The sequence below is a fragment of the Pagrus major genome, chromosome 1, assembly GCF_040436345.1.
Source record: "Pagrus major chromosome 1, Pma_NU_1.0".
Classification (NCBI taxonomy): domain Eukaryota; kingdom Metazoa; phylum Chordata; class Actinopteri; order Spariformes; family Sparidae; genus Pagrus; species Pagrus major.
The window spans coordinates 13,743,389-13,760,529 of record NC_133215.1 but is presented as its reverse complement, the minus strand read 5'-3'; the positions used below and the strand labels follow the sequence as shown (position 1 = coordinate 13,760,529).

Sequence of the window (17,141 nt, the reverse complement as noted above, 5' to 3'; positions counted from 1 at the left end):
CATCAATATCAGCTTGTAGCTCTGAGCATCTTTTTTGAATAAATAATACCTTATTTGGTGTCAGTTGCCAAAAAGGAGCTACCGTAACTTTGGCCTGTCCTCTGGGAACAGATACTGTAGATTGGCGTTGGTGTAGAGAGGAGGAAATACGGAGAAACAGAAGCCTTCTGTTCTTAGTTCATTTCACCTATATCTAACATCATTTAGCCTCGCTGGAAATCTCTGCTTCTGTCTGACCCTCTTTATTGATGGGTAGATGGATTTTGGCAAGTAAGCAAGGTTGAAGACCAAGTAAAGGTGAACCACACACTGAGGCATGTCACTAATAAGTTAGAAAGTTGCAGTGCAATAGAGAAGGATGTGGCTTCATGTTTAAAGCCGGCGTTCTCGCTCTCGACAAGATCAAAAACCTGCCAACACCTGCAGCACCTGTCGACTTGATATAAGATTTAATATGGCACAAGTTGAGTAAGTACAACTCTTTTCTTTCTACTGAAAGCGGTCATTGAACTGAAAATCCTTGCTATTGACTTGAGTCTTGAGTTTCACACTCTTTTCCAACTTGGTGGGCCCTTTCTCTCCCATAGATCATACCCAGCCATGTCATCAATTAGCAACCCCATGTTACAATCAACCTCCCATCCCCGGGGACTTCCTCCCATCTATCACAAGATGAGAGAGGGTGCACCAGGCACTTACTCACACTTGAAACCAATTTTAGCCCTTTGCAGCCCAGCTCCACCCAGGAGATGACAGGGAACGGTTTCTCACTTGACAAAAAGTCCCCCTCATCAGAGCTGAAACCTCTGTGGGTAAAATCACTCTCTTCTCCTCATCACTTGTTTTCTCTGTCGTATTAATGGTGGTTAATGACAGGCTGCTTGGTTCCCTAATGTGGTGGGTGTGTTTTTCCTGTTTTGTTAATTGAACATTCATAGATCACAGCGCTGTTGAGAATGCACGCACCCACCAGAGAATTATAAATGTTGTGTCACAGAGTGAAGTTAACAGTTTCAAGTGTGATTATGTGTTACCGAGTGTAATTTTGAATGTTGGAAATGGAACCCAAGAGAAATGGTTTGTTTCTCTACACGATCCGCCTGTGTGTTTAGCTGGGGGTTGTGTAGAAATGAGGGCCATATCACGTGCATTTTGTGGATCGAAAATAAGTACACTCTACGTGAACAAGCCTGAATGTAACTATGCTTTAGCTGCGTAGACCTGGCACAAAGGGACAGTTCACCCCAAAATCAAAACCACTGATTTGTCCTCGTTCCTATCATGCTCTTTATCATTCTAGAAGGTTTTAGTGTGAGTTGCCGAGTTTCGAAGATATCAGCTGTAGAGATGTCTCTCCTCTCTCGAATAAAGTGGAACTAGATGGAATTTGGCTTGTGGTGCTAATAGCCCAAAAAAAATCAATTAGAAAAACTGAACAGCAATGTCTCTTACTCTGGATAATTCACAAACCTTGTCGTTGAGCTTTTTAACGTAGGAACTATTTTCTCTCTATCAAGTATACTGACCATCTCTGTCAAGGCGCAGAAGGCATTGTGCCCCTTGGACAAAGGTTCATTCTCATGCAAGGCAGGATGTAAATTGAATGGCGTTCTCCTCCGCTGAGCTGTAATATTAGCTAGCTCAGTTAGCTAGCCTCTTGTCTATGAGTAGATGCATGCTTCCTTCTGCGCTGTGATGCAGTGTAGCTTGGCAGAAATAAAAGAGTTTCCACATGAAACTGCTCACAGCAAGTAGTTCTGTGGATTATATTGAGTGGCCGATCATGATTTCTGGAAAGAGACATTGCTGTTGAGTTGTTCAAATGCATGGCACTCACAAGCTGAGTGCTATCTACTTCCATTATGTTCGACAGAATGCAGACATCTCTACAGCCAATGTCTCAGTAGCTCAGCAGCTCTTACCAAAACAATCTAGATAGATAAATAGCACTACAAGTAGGTGCGAACAAGTATTTATGGTTTGAGGTGAACTGTCTAAAAATAATGGATCTATGGTGTGCAAATATCAAAATCTGAACTGCAGCTGGTTTGTGACACATGGTTGCCACAATGTTAAAAATTATATAGTTTTTGTAACAGAGCTGAAGTTTCATGATACTTGTTTCAGGATTGTAAACCCCCCCAACACCCCTATTCCCCTCACCCCACCCCACCCCACCCACTCAAAGAGCGTACAAAGCTTTTGCGAGACCTTTGTAGATCGTATGTTTTTCTTTGGACTTGAAGACGTGACATGAGGTTATCAGGATGTCCCAGCAGTCTTCAACAAGTCCAACACATAGCAAGTGTATTCATTTATTCACTTGGTTGTGCGATACTCGTGTGCTGAATGAGAGCTCGGGGCTCAATGGGATTGCTTTTACTTTTCAGTTTTACTTTCAAATGAGAATACTCCATTGCCAACATAGCTACTTTTCTTTAGTTTGGCAGATCTCTCTTGTCAACAATATTTGCAGAAGTTGTTCACATTGTAGGGCACCCCCTTTGAAATCAATGCATCTTTGAATTTCAAGCGTATCAAATTTTTTTAATGAATTATTCCTTGTTGCGGTTATATTTCAGGAGAACTTTGGGAACAGATGTAATGACCACCATCTTTTTCCAAAGGCTAGATATTTTCTTTCCTCCAGAGCATTAGTCTTGGTTTGTTGATGTGTCCCAGGAAAGGAAAGGAAATGCAGCTGTGACAAAGCTATATGTGCAGCTGGTTCTGTAGTTACAGACAGCACAGCACCGAAAGTGAGAGCGTCCTTGTTTTCAGTTTTTTCATGGGCGTGGGGAATTATTTTCACCTGCTGTTTACTATTTTTGAATTAATTTCCAAAGCTTTTAAAAGTCATACAGGAACTTAAAGCTGCTTCCTTGAACACACCCACAAACAAACACACACAAAATCAATGTGATGTACTGTACTGTGTGCACAGATGCAAAGATTGCGTGTAAGCGTGCTCAATCATAACTACTCCACACATGCTTACACTCATGTATCACGCTGCATTATTATTTGCCTCTATCCTCTCTATAGCATGCAGCAGAGGACCAGAGAGGGCTGAGCGGCTCCAGGCTCGCTGGGCAACTTGTTGAGGAGTTAATGAGCCAGATGTAATAAGGCTATAATTGCCAGGCCAGTTTGTTTTGCACCTAATGTTTAATGGAGGGTCAGTGCTTTGTTATATATCTACCAAGGGTGGACAAGCACACCCACTCTCTCTCACACACACACACACACTCTTCCACACACTGTGTTCACCCCTACGGGAGGCTTGAAGGCGGTAGTCGCAAGAAGACCCCCCTTTTTCTCTCTCACTAATATAACTATACATCTCCCCCTGGTCGGTGTCTACTTCTGAGTTACTCTGAGCACCAGTCACAATTAGGCAAATGCTGAAATTAGCCTAGAATACTGCTAAACACCAAGGATCTCAAATAGAGGGTACTGAGAAGCAGGAAGAAACACACGCTTAATCCAAATGTTGATCTGGAGAATTGGCCCTGGCAGACTTTTGTGATACATACTTTGAAAAGTCTGAAGTTCTCACAGTCATCGGGTTAAGGTAGTTTAGATGCTGTGCCACCACGGAATAAAACGTGACCTCACTTATTGCCCTGCATATGACCAAGGCCAAAATCTTAATCATCCCAGCCCACTCACTGGTATCTTTCTGAATTGTTCTGAAGAGGGTTGCACAATTAATTGAACACACATATCACACATGACAAAACAGCATTATAATGAAGTAGTGTAATGTTGCAGAGATGCCCTTGCCCACAACATTTGTTCTCGAGATGTTTGTATGGTACAGACCGCAGCAATCATCATGATTTTAATAGTTTTGTCAGTGAAAATGAAAATCGTGATGCAAAAATTATCAATCCCACTAACTTTGAATCATACAATTGAAATATCTGCATTAAAATATCTCTAATAATCACAATGTGATTTTATTTATTGTTACCTTATCGTACAGCCCTAGTTTTGACTTTTGTCCAGTTTTCTCCTCCTTCCCAAATACTACTGTAAAGCATACTGCTTCATTTAAGTACAAAAGTACAAATCGTTGCCATGGTAATCCAAATCAGTATTCTGAGGAAAAAGACATTGCGTCGGCTGCGTGAGAAAAAGAGGCAAAAGGTTTTGAATGACAGCAACAAATTAAGGTGCTCTCAGGTGTTTAAGTAATCTCAACATAAAAACCAGCAAGGGAGCAGTTCTGCCCCATGTGCACAAATTCATTCCTGTGAGCACGGGGGCTTTGATGAGCTCGAGCCTGAACCTCCATGCTCGCAATCACTCACCACTCGCTTGTCTAGTAGAGTATTGAGACTTTGGAGGCGGGGACAGTGGCTGATGTTGACGATTCGGATATTCACAACTAAGCCCCAAAAAAGCCTTAGAGAATGTAATGATTGATACGCTTCACATTCATTCCCATGACTTTGAAACTTACATTGCTATTTAAAGCATAGGTCTTCCAATTATTTTCTTAGCAGGATGAAAGCCAGCAATTGTCTGTCTGACTCAGGTTGACATAACTATGACTATAGGTGTGATGTGAAGTCATCACCTGAAGTGGACTCTTTCAAAGTTCACATTAAGATTACTCCATGCGGACTTGTGGCATTTGACAGCCCAGACTTCACAGGAACGTGCCCGTTAGGTCCACCAGTCTGCTAGTGCGGGAACTTTTATATTCAGCCACACACACACACACACACTTCCCCCACCTTCTGCCCTCCCCGTGTCCCTGTGAGGCAGTACAAGGCTCGTCACATCATTTGGAGCAGATACACCTGGGGTTTGAAGGGAAGAGGTAACACACTAGTGCTGAGGTGTACATGGCCACGCAGTCGCTCTTCACCCATCATCATTAGCAGTAACAAGGCTACCACTCCTGTTAGGTCTTTATACATGAGTAGCATACAAACGCACACTGACATAACTTGCCACTGAGTCTCCAGAGAGTTTCTTCAAGGTCCTGGATGATGTGATGCTACAATTCTGCCCTGAAGCAGGAGACTCACACAAGCTAATGTTAAGATACAGTGGCAGGTTTTCTCCAGAAACATCAAGTATACCTCCAGTCTGATTCATTTGAGATTTTGCTCATTTTATCCACATAGAAAACACTAAGAATTCTTGGATTTATTGGAGGTATTCTCTCTAAACATCTTGACACAGAAATCATGTAGATGTATGAGTTCTGTCTCCATGCGGTCTTTTAAACACATATATATTTGCTGTTTTGTTTGCAGGGAACAGAAGCCCATTCAGAGAGTCCAAGAGACCAGGAGTGGCTGGACCACCTCAACCACATCCTCCAGCAGAAGGTCAGGCTCACCCTTCATCATCATTAATGATTGTACATTACTCATTCCTGCAAATACACAGGGATGACAGCTCATGTGCAACCTATTAGCAGCCTCTCTTTGTAGTTAAAAATTTTTTTAGACTAATACAGCTCTTAATTGAGGTGTAGATTTGTAGAACTGATGTTGTCAAAAAAAATAACTTGCTAAATTGGCAAAAGGTTTTCTTTTTAAAGGTTATGGTAACAAAAATAAATAGAAATGAAACAGAATGGTATTTTATCAAAACAACAAATTCTCAAGAAATGTGCAAAAATACTCTTATATACCACTATTTTATCATGTTCTCAGTCACTCACTCAGTGTCAGGGACATGGGAAAATTGGAAAGGATTGAGACGCATATTGAGCCTTATAATCGGGGCTGTACCGAATACTTTGAAGCTTCATTCATTACGTTTACATTCAAATTCTTGTTAACATTTGAATGCTTGTTTTGCATGTCTATTCAGCAATCCCTTGCAAAACACACACATTTGTTTGGAGATTTTTTTAAGGTGATGACATAATAAAATATGACGACAGACATTCAGCACGTTATTCAAAAAGTTCAATAGAAGCTTCGAACGTAAAAGGAAAATTACTTTGGGTACAGCACTAATTGTTATGGAGATGCAACACTTCATGGTTTATTTCATAGCAAAGAGTAATTAAAAGAAAAAAAATGGTTTTCTTAAACTGCATATTCATATAATCTCAATAAGTGAAGATATTCTCTCAGATGATAACATCTATTTCTGAATAAGCTATAAAATATATTGTTAAAAGTGGTTATTATTACCAAAGATTTTTTTTTAAGTTTAAGAGTGTAAGGTGTTATATTTTAGAATATGTTTAATCTTTACTTTGTTGATTTAGTTCAAAATAATTAGTTTTAAATCATTCCTATTTAAGGACTGAATGATTGTTTCACTCTGTGTATCTGACCAAAAATAATTAAAATGGAAAGCGGCTTTAGACTTTTTTTTTGTGGAATTGAATGTAGCCTTGATTTTTCTAGCTTGAAATCTAGGTGTTTCCACAATGGTTGGACGTTTTTATCAAGATACGTCTTATACAAAATATTTTAGCCTTTAACATTGACGATTGCTTTGTCAGTCTTCACTGTAGAAATATTTGGACACCAGTTTCATCCAAATACAATAAATGAACGATGAATTTTAGTTCCCATTCCAGCATGTCCTGCTCCAAGCTCTGGAAAAAAACAGTGATGCAAAAAGATAAAACAAAGAAAGCCAACTACATCCTCGCTGTGTGTGCGTGAGTCTTTGTGTGCACAGCCACTCATCTGTGAGTGCTCTGCTGGAGCTTTACTCGAGTGCTGTCAACGTCTGCTCGCTGTGATATGTGTATGATTGAGAGTGTCGAGTGCGTGTGTGTGTGTGTGTGTCTTGTCTGTGTTCTTGTCAGCGGCTGCCGCGGGCACTCATGCGTCGCCTCCGCACCACGACACACACCAGACACTGTTCTCTTGTTCCCCAGATCTTCTTCTGACCTTTCCACCTTCCTCTCCCCCTCCCACACTAACACACACACACACACACACACACACACAACACTCTACTGAATCCATGTTTTTCCCTTCTAGCTGGACAGCTCTCAGTCCCTGTTCTCTGTCTCTCTCTCTGCCATCTTCCACTGTCCTGCATTCCTCTCTCTAGCTCTCTCTCTCTCCCTCTCTTTCTCTCTCTCTCTCTGGCTCAGACCCCGAGGCAGCTTGTTAGTGGGGAACTAAATATTGATTTGGCGGGCCTGTCGATGCCAGGAGAATGAGCTAGTGTCCACTAGAGACCTCGGCACCGGCAGCCTGCTATCGACGTTTTCCGTGGGCTGAACAGGGGTGGTGGAAGAGGAGGGGGGGGACGGGGAGGGGGGGCTGGAGCTGCTGTGTGGAGTGGAGGAGGAGAAGAGCGGAGTATGACAAGGCTGAGACTTGCCCCTAGGTCCCTGTGGGGACCGCTGGGACCTCCGCAGTCATCCCCCCTCACTGCAACAGACTTTTTCTATCCCCTTTCAAGTCCGTCTTGTTCTGTTTTCTGTTTATTTATTTATTTCTCAGTTTTCCTCTTCTCTCTATCTCGCAGTTTCCTCTCATCTGGTTTTTAAAAGCGTACTGTCGTATCAAGGGGACACAAGACTGTCTCTGCCTGTGTGTCTTTTCATCTTAAACTCACATGCTTAAAGACCAGGGGAAGGGTTCATGAAGACACTTTAAGCGCCTGTCTGTAAAGTAGATCTCCTAATTTGACGTTTCTGCGGCCACTGTGATAACGTGCCTGTACTACACATGTCCACTGGTGCTGAGAAGAGAGCGTTTTCTCAGTGAGGGAGTACACTTCAAGAACTCTCATACTGTACCCCCTCTGCCTCTCTACTCTCTGTCATAGCTTATGAAGGGCTCACCAAGCAGAACATCTGTGAAGTGGAATGGCCTGGCCTGTCACCCTGCCTGTGACACTAATAACACACTCCCCTAATAGTGATATGATCTTACCCCCAAGCTGCACTCACACACACTTCTTCGGATTAAAAAGACACAGAGACAGAAATAGACCCGGTGAAAGGAAAGATGAGAGTGAGATCCATGTCCTTAACAGGCTGGCTGTCACTGAAAGAGGATGAGGATGTGTCCGTCTGTGTGTATGTCTGTGTATGTGTACATACTTGGGTGTGCGTGTGCACTCTCACGACAGCCTCATCTTGTCACTGTCAGTGCCTAATGGAGCTGCCAGTGGGACAGCACTTTATTATCTCAGTGGCCCTGTCAATAGCAAACCCATCACTCACTCTGAGTGTGTGTATGTGCACGTCTGACACAGCATACAAGTGGTCTGTATGTGTGTATCTGTGTGTCTGTGTGTGAGGGCCATTGTTCGCCATCACTGTCATGCTCTGCCACATGTCAACATAACAAGAAAGAGAGACACATTGGCACACTGTGTTGCAGGAATGGAGATACATGATCGTGGAGGTCTTGAGTTACTGCTCCCCACATGCCAAAGAAGTGGCATACATTTCACCGCTGCCCTGCATGTCCACTCAAAGCCAAATGAAACATTGCATTCATTTCCTCGTCTCTCACCTCCACTGGTGAGTTAATGAAATCAAACCCTACGCCTCTCAGTGGAGAGCCACCATGAGCAGCGTTCCGTAGCCAGGATCGAGGGACGGTGCTATCTAATAATCATGAGCAGGCCAGGGGGTGTACTGTATGGCTCCACTGCAACCCGCCATGAATAAGGCCAGCAGAGAAGATGGAGTGTCCATGTGGGCCATGGGGTCCAGGCACCGGCCCGGGGAAGCATTGATTTAATTGCCTTTGGTTTATTTGTGGAGTCCTAATTATTGACTGGAGGTAGAATTTAATGGGCCAAGTCTTTATGAAGACAGGGAAATGACTGGCTTCTGCTGCTGGCCAATAATGAACAGGAGGAGCATGTGCATGCAAGCGTGTGCACATGCATGCAAACACACGCGTTCCCTCCAGATCATTTTTCACACTCATTTTGTACACGCACATACCCATCTCAAGCCTCATGACAGCATAATAACATTTAAAAAGTCATTGACTCTGTTGATTTCTTTATGAGAGGACAGCGGTTTGGTTTACTGGTATGGGGTGGCGCTGAGGGCCTGCTAATATTTACCTCGCAATCACACCCGAGGGAGACGTACAAGCATCACTTCTTATCAGCCTCCAAACTATAACAAGCAGGTGAACATTACATTAAGGCAGTAGTAGAGGCAGGCCGGAATAATCTGGACTGGACTTGTTATAAAACATCAGAGGCGTTTATGGATGGACTACAGGGCTCAAATCACTCCTGTAATTTCAAACCCTTATCGAACTTTGGGGAGGGGTTCCTGTAGCCAATTGCTACCGCAGTAAATGGCTGCATTTATCCAAAGTTAAATAACAAACTTTATTCACGCCACTTCTTGTCAAAGCCTTTCACCATATTGGCACTTCCATTGGGTATTACATCATTAACCCTTGTATTAAACATATCAAAGGCTCGATGCCTCGCTGTGCTAATGTACTGAGAAAGTTTCTATTGTTGTCGACGCTGTGAGGGCGACGGGTAGTGTGTTGTTGTGTGGCTCATTATGCCTCCGTAATGACAAGGAACAGCTCTGAGTCCCGCACTTCTCTCCAAAGGAAAGTGACTCTAATTAAGCCTCATTTAATGATTGAGCTAATTAAATCAGCCACTCTTTTTCCGCCTCTGTAAGTGTGTTTGTATGTGCGTGGAGGGGACTCTGAGCCTTTGTACTGTAAATATGTCACTGGAACAGTGGTGGGGACGAGGAGGGGGGTTCCCAGGAGGAGGCTGGTGTTAGAGTTGTTGTTAATACCAGAGATCACTGTGACTTTTTCAGTATCTTCAACTTGCATTTCCCTTAAATAGAAAGAGCAGACACAGCTTGTTGGGGCTGTTTCTTTGCCATTAAAATGTTGCAGTGATTTGTTAAGCAGGCAAGCTACAATAAAGCAAGCCCAACTTTTCAGAGATCAGTTGAAAAAGGCCAGGTGAATAATCTTATTATGATAATAAGATCTTGAGTTATCGTGATATTTTAGAGCTTTAAGGTTACTCAGTCTGACTGTACCAAAAGTTGGTCTTTTAGAGCATAGTGGACTTTTCCTTAGCGAATAGGTGACTATATGTGTTAAATTCCCTGATGTCAGTGAACAACCCTTTAAAGGCAATAATTCTTAGCACCTTCCTATTTTGTCTGTGACAGTTTGCTGCAGGCATAGCCACTTTTGTTGATTGTAACTGCGTCCCAGTACATTACCCCGGCCAATGAGCCTTAGAGTTAATCACGGGTGTGCTCTTGATTGCTGAATTCTACCTAAAGGTTGCATCTCTTTTGTATGGATATCACCTTTCTATATTTATACCCCAATCGTGCCTGAATCACCTCATTTTCACACCTAATGAGTAGGAACCTGAAACAAAGACCCGGTGCGTTCCTGTGTTTAATCTAGGGTGTATTTAGGTCAGATCCCTAACAAATGCATGTTGCGCATTGAAATAATGTTTCCAAACAACGTATCAAGAAAAGGAGAGATTTTTAATTACAGTATTTGTGGCCCCAAGTGTCCAATTCCCTTTCATATCAGTCTCTAGTGGCCTAAAGGGGAGAAAAGAGAGGGATCTGCTCCGCTGCAGGGGTAGGTAATTACGAAGGAGAGAGAAAAGGCTTGTCGGTGCGTTAGTGATTTTCTTACCTGAGCACCCTCTTTGCAAATGTGACATATTCATTATCAGAGATAATCAAATGCAAGACTTTTTAGTGTGGTGCCTTTGTGCGCTCTTTTTTTTTTTAATCTATTTATCATGCTGTTGTTGTTGTTATTCCCCCGTTTGATAAATTTGATTTTCAAACAAAAGTGAGAAGATCAAAGATCAAAGAGCTGTTTTCCCCCTCTGTGATAGAACTGCTGTAACTACTTCTCCCTTACCTTGAATAGTGGCCTAGATTGGAGACAGCTCACCAGCCAGGGACAGTGATTAGTAGCAACAATCCTTCACCACTGTGAAAACGCTCCTGTCATAGCAGTAAGATCCAGAACCTTACTGTGTTACAGTTAATATGAAACTAACCAGTAGTGTATCCTTATTTATTACAGAAGAAATATACAAACTCTATGTAAGTTGTGATGTTGTTACAGGTATACAGGTAGACACTCCTGTCACACTTTTGAAGATCCAGATTGTTGCTTCTGTTGTATAAAATTGTAGTAAGCGGCAACATTCACCCAATTACACCCAGTTATTACAGTCATATTGATAAGGTGGTAAACTAGTGAATAACTGAAAAAAAACACTCAGTAGTGACTTGCAAATTTGGATGGTTTGCCCCTTTATATCTCTTTTATGCTCTCTGATTCCCCCTCCCTCTTCATTCTTACTCATTTAGATATCCAGCAGCCTGACACAATCTTTACAACCACTCACAAATTGGGCCCTTGGAAATAATTGCGCTAACCTCTTCCGAGGGAGAAGACAAAAGAGCTGGAATGATCGATCTTTTAAAAAAAAAAAAGTTGCTGTGTGTGATGCCACTGCCAGACAATGGTCACGGGAGTGCTGCAACTTTGAGCTGCTCCTTGCCTTGAGGTTTGCCCCAGGCTGTGGAATAGCAATGTCATTTAATTGGCTCTTAAAAACACCTTTTGCTTGCAGCCCCTGTCCTGGTCTTCACACACACACACACACACACACACATATACACACACACATGGTCTTACACACACACTTGTCAGTGTCAGTGGCTTTATATGTCAGTTCACTTTTGAAACATGTTCATGAAATCATGCCTAGACAAAAGGTCTGCTCTGCAGGGCCTGTTGAATAGTAATGGATGCGAGTTAGCATGGCTTAATGCAACAGTAGCTTTTTTAGTGTTGCCAAAGGGGACAGGGGTTCTTGCAAAACAGCGGCTGTGTTGCTGGTGTTGGCTAACTCAGCCAAAGGGGACAGGGGCCCCGGCTAAATCAACTGTAGCATAACATTAGTCCCAGTTCCTAACACTGCCTTAAGCAGCCCAGGGGATCCAGTTGAGCAGCTGCATCGCAGCTCACCTCCAACCATCCTTCAGGGTATCGGTCCCCAGCAAATGTGGCAGGTAGATGAAAGGGAATGATAGTCCTGCTTGTCCCATTTGTGAGCCTGTGTGTGAGTGCTTGTTTTTTCTTGCGCCAGAATCTGCTGATGTGAGTCACACACTATTGGGAGATGATTCAGAATGAGAGGTATTTTATCAAATGCAATACAATCATTTATCAAGCAAGAGATGAAAAAGTTCTCTCACTGCACTTGGGTGACTCACATCGACTTTATTGAAGATGGTGGTGCCGTCGTGCCTGTGCTTGTACATTACTCAATTTTTGTGCTTTTGATTTCTCATGAAGGAACTGAGAGGGACACTTAGGGTTTGGGGGTTCAAACACTGATCATGAACTACAACGCCCGGCTGGGCACCTTTCACCAATCAGAGATTGCCTTTGCTTTTAGACTTGGTATTTTTTATTCGTCCTCATTATCCTCACTGATGTTGGATCTCTGTCCTCCGGAACAAATCCTGAGCTTAAGTAACATGAGGTGGCGACGAATCAGCCCTAGACTCGCTTCAAAAAAATCAGAATTTTGTGAGTTACTGAGATAGGGGAAACATTATAAACCTTGAAATGCTGTCTACAACGAATTCTCAATTGTCTGGCTCATCTTGTAAATCCAGCAGATATAATACTCGAAGTTATTCCTTTCTTTGTATAAAAAATATTGTCAGCAACAGCATGTTCACTACTCTGACTAGATAGTTTATACGCCCACGCACCATTGCACACACAGTTGTTGCTTTCATTTTTTCATGCATTTCTGTTGAATAACGCATATTTTTTGCACTTTCATGACGCAAAATAGACATAGTAATTAGAGGTGTGTTTCTTTGAACCTTACTTGCTTTCTCTAAATTTGAACAATACACTTTATTTTATGTAACCTTAAAACAAATATCTGTATCAATGTTACGTTGATACAGATCACATTTTGATAGCAGGTGTAAATGACGTGTTTGTTGCATTTCTTTCCCTCATTTTCTGTCATCTTTCCACTCTCTGTGATAAAGACTTAAAATGACAGACTTCTTTCATACTTTCAACATCTGTTTTTGTCTTAAATTCCACCCATGTTCGGTTTATCTAGATCATGTTTACCTGTTAGTGTTGTTTACCCATACTCCCATATCGGTGCTTTTAATGATCCAGTCTCCCTCCTTGCTGTCCCATGGAGCCTTGTGTTGTGGCTATGTCTCTATTTTAGTGGGGTTTGTTTGCATAGTTAGTGGCTCTAAGTGCAATTAGCTGATTGGGAAATTGTGTGTATGTGTGTGCGCCCGTGTGAATGTGTGTGTGAGACAGAGAGAGTGAACTCTCCCTGGGGGATGGAGGCAGAGGGAGATGTCTCAGCAGTTACTTCAGTGTAGTGGTTCTCTGAGGAATAGCGCTGCGTGTTTGATGCATCCACTGCTGCTGGAACTGACTCCCCACTGCACACATGCTCAAGTGCGCACACACACACACACACACACTTCCTGGCACATGGGGCCTTGTGTTCCCTGCTCCTGTTACCTTTAATGAAGAGGAGAGAGGTGTCAAGGGGCATGGGGGGGGGGGGCTGTGTGTGTTTTTGTATGAGAGTTTCTGAGGTTCCCGCTCTCCAGACGTATTGGAAAATTGATAAGATGGTTTCAAATCACATCACAGTCCTTTGCCGTGTCCTTAAAACATGTCAGCTGCAAACCTAATTCCAATATGTGTTGTGAGTTAGTGAGTTAATGACTTCAAAGCAACGGGATGCCTTGTATTCCCCGATGTAGATTTTATTCAGTAAAGTTTGTTACAGCGCCCCAGACTTGTGTCAGCCAGTTTCTTAGTGTATGGTTCAATAGCTTATGTTTTCACATTCTCTTTTAAGAGATAAAAAGTGAAAGATTTTATGATATTGAAGTCACTATTTTCAGCTTGGCCAGTCCACTTCTCATCTCGTGCCATGTGACTTGGGAAATTGCTCTGGGAGTGAATTTGTTTCCCACCGCTTGAAAAAGGCGCTTGTAAAGGGCTGCACATAAGTTGAAGTGAATATTTATGGGTGATACAGTATGAATGCCTGCCTTTGATCAGGCGCCCTAATGACCATAAAATCCTTGTGTCGATTCAGAGGAAAAACAAAATTAGCCAGAGCTCCGAGGAGAAGCCTGTCCACCTCTTTACTTTCACTTTTTTTAACCATTTCCACGACACCTAATAAGCAACGCATATAGTATGTTCATTCATGCTCAACCTTTTTAATCCTGTATGATTAAGTGGACATCAATTCTCATCGTCTTCCAAGCATAAATACAGTCCAGTAAAAACAATGCTGTAAATGTCCCCAGTGAGGCTTAGTGATGTTTTAATTATGCCTTGAGGCATGTCTGCTGAAGAGTGATCAACTTAAGCCGCTGGGGAAATCGTAATGTGTCTTCAGCCCCACCAAAAAAAAGCAATGGATGCCTTTTTCTGTGCTTAAAGGATAGTTTTGACATTTTTCTGCCGTAAACACCACTTCCATGCCTGCATGTACATTAAAAGAGTTATTATTCCTCTTGTACGAATTGGCCATAAAGAGATGTCTTTCTGACAGATGAAAGACATAATCCAATAACCTTTTTTGACGCAAAATTGATTCTACGTTTGTTAAACCAAGCATAGATCAGAACATTTGAGCCATTTTAGTACAAAATCTCCCTTCAAGTTTTCTTTCCATTCCTTAAGTGTTTCCATGCTGAGCTGCACTGAAGGGATGGAGTTAAACAGAATAAGGGAATTTTGTTCTAAAAGATTCTGATAGATACCGCCTTGATTAGTCTTACACCAATGACGGCTCATATTAGCTTTAACTTTGTCCTGGTTCAGATGAGCTAGCTCTGACCACTGACTGCTGGAGAGCTCTCACAAATCAAAACTACACAACAACTACCTGTCACTTTGTGCTGACTGGGAGAGGAAGTCCAGTATTCTCCTCGCTCAGAGCCTCCGTTTGGAACACGTCCGTAAAACCTTGCTGAGATGCTGACTAGTGTGGTTAAGACATGTGGGCCCGACCACTGCGTGTTGGGCTGCGTCCACAAACATGGCAAAAACATTGTAGCAGCTGACTCTCCCACGCGCGTCCCATCAGACTCTGTGGCATGTTATGCTCACACACTCCAACTCGCCATCAACACTTAAAGCCGCTCTTGCATTTCACATCACTTTTTTTCTTAAAATTTAACCAGCTAGTTACCAGTTAACTGAAACTGACATCCCTTGTTTGAATGCACATAGGGCGCGTGTGAGTGTTGCTTTAAGACAGACTTGTAAAATGTGAACTTATCCTTTAATACTTAGAGATCAAACATTAATATATTGAGTATGGAAGAAAGTCAAGTGTATTATTAGATGTTCAAACTACTGCTGTGTTGCATGTTTTGTGAATTTCTTTGTCAAAAAGCTCAACATGGCCGGTCCCTCCAAAGTTTCACAAGTCCTCAGGCTCTATCTGAGGTTCTGTTGTTTCACAAAGCAGCAAATGGGTTCTCTGAAATGCTGCCATGTGTCAAAAATCTGACTTTTTTTTAATAGTGGTGCATTTGTGTGTTTTCCTCATCTTCTCTAACCCCTTCTTCTGCCGCCCCCACACCCTTTTTCTATCCTTCCCCTCCCCTGCAGATCCCCTCTGCCGGCCAGCTAATGGAGGCTGTGCGCGTGAAGATGAAGGAGAGGAAAGTGCTGACAGAAGAGCTGGCCACGCTCGCAACACCAGTCAGCGAAAAAGCCTGACTCCCTGGGCTGAGGCTGGGAAAACTGTCATCCTCTTCTTTTTCCTCCCTCCCTCCTTCTCTCCCTCCCCGGTTCCTGCTCAGTGGGAGCTGGGCTGAGCCAAGCTGAGCCGGGGCAGCAGAACCAATATTTGTGAGAAAAGCGCTGTCGACTCACTCTGGGCCACTGGCTCAACACAGCAGCCCAGCTTTTGTAAATGAGCCCTCGACATCTGTGTTAGCGCTCAGTGCACTACGTCTATCAGACAGGGGCCCTTTAGCGCCAAGCTAATTTACAGTGCAGCCACTCTCCCCCACTTTCAACACAGACCTGGGGTGATAAGGCAAATGCTTACGCTAATGTTTAAGTTAGACTTTTTTTAAACTCTCTTTTACCTCTCCACCTAATTTATTTGGCACCTCAAGGACCTTAGGGTGCAGGGACTTGACCTAGCAATGCCAAGTCGACACTTTGAGAAAGTCAAGAGTGCAGCACTGAGCAGAATATTCACTGTAAGATCCATTTATCAGACCTGCTTTTACAGACCAGTGATTGAAGCCCACTGAATTTTATACACGATGCACGATATTGGATTGCTGCTGATATCCAATACGCCGATATTTTCCACCTAATTTTGTCTAAATGCCAATGCAAATACAGACATATGCACATATTTTCTTCCACTTAATTGTAGAGAACATCAAATCTGTCCTGTTGTGGAATTAACATATTATTATGCATACTTTCATCGTGACGACCCAGTGGCGGATGCAGACATACATACAATGATTTTCAAAATGTATATAATTAAAAAAAACTACTCATTCAAAGGTTAGCATAATTAAATCGCATCTTATGGCGGAAATGTGCATTTCGGGCTGATGCAGGTATTTCATTAGTGATGACGTGCCAATGTGCCCTAACTCCAGGTTATTTATTTCTGAAGGAAAATATCTTTTGTTGTGGATTTTTTAAAATGTGTTATAGCTTCTGTTCTGTAAGTATTTGTTCTGCTGATAATTTAATAGATAATTATGTTAAATAACAATAAATTTCCTCTGAAAATAAAACCCATTTCACATATTTTTGCCTTTAATGTTTTATTCTTCAAAGACTGCATTATGGTTGTGAATTTCATGGTCGATTTCCGTGTCTAAATGTTCGTTCCAGCGGTTCAAAGGGCTGCCGGTCTGTGCGATGGTGACTGAGGGTGCTCTGGTGGACAGCAGGGTTCTCGCACCTCTCTCTTGATTGACAGCTGACTGTTGGCATGGTTCCTGTCTGTAACAAGTGACCCCTGCTGTTGACATCATTAACAAGGGTCCACATGGGCACGCAGCACAGAGGAGTGGTTCCATCCTTGACATAGCTACCTCCAACCCCTTTTATCTGTTTCCCTCTTCC

General features: G+C 42.6%; 2 protein-coding genes across 2 annotated transcripts in view; one reads left to right on the top strand and one right to left on the bottom strand.

The window, feature by feature from the left end:
- cntln (centlein, centrosomal protein) overlaps positions 1–16,820 on the top strand; it is an 87,914-nt gene extending 71,094 nt beyond the window's left edge. The window contains exons 26-27 of the mRNA XM_073467368.1: positions 5,274–5,348; positions 15,648–16,820. Of these exons, the coding sequence (XP_073323469.1) occupies positions 5,274–5,348; positions 15,648–15,758 (186 nt within the window). The 3' untranslated portion in view covers positions 15,759–16,820. The remainder of the gene's footprint in view (positions 1–5,273; positions 5,349–15,647) is intronic.
- uso1 (USO1 vesicle transport factor) overlaps positions 1–17,141 on the bottom strand; it is a 412,569-nt gene that overhangs the window by 218,339 nt on the left and 177,089 nt on the right. The window lies entirely within an intron of this gene.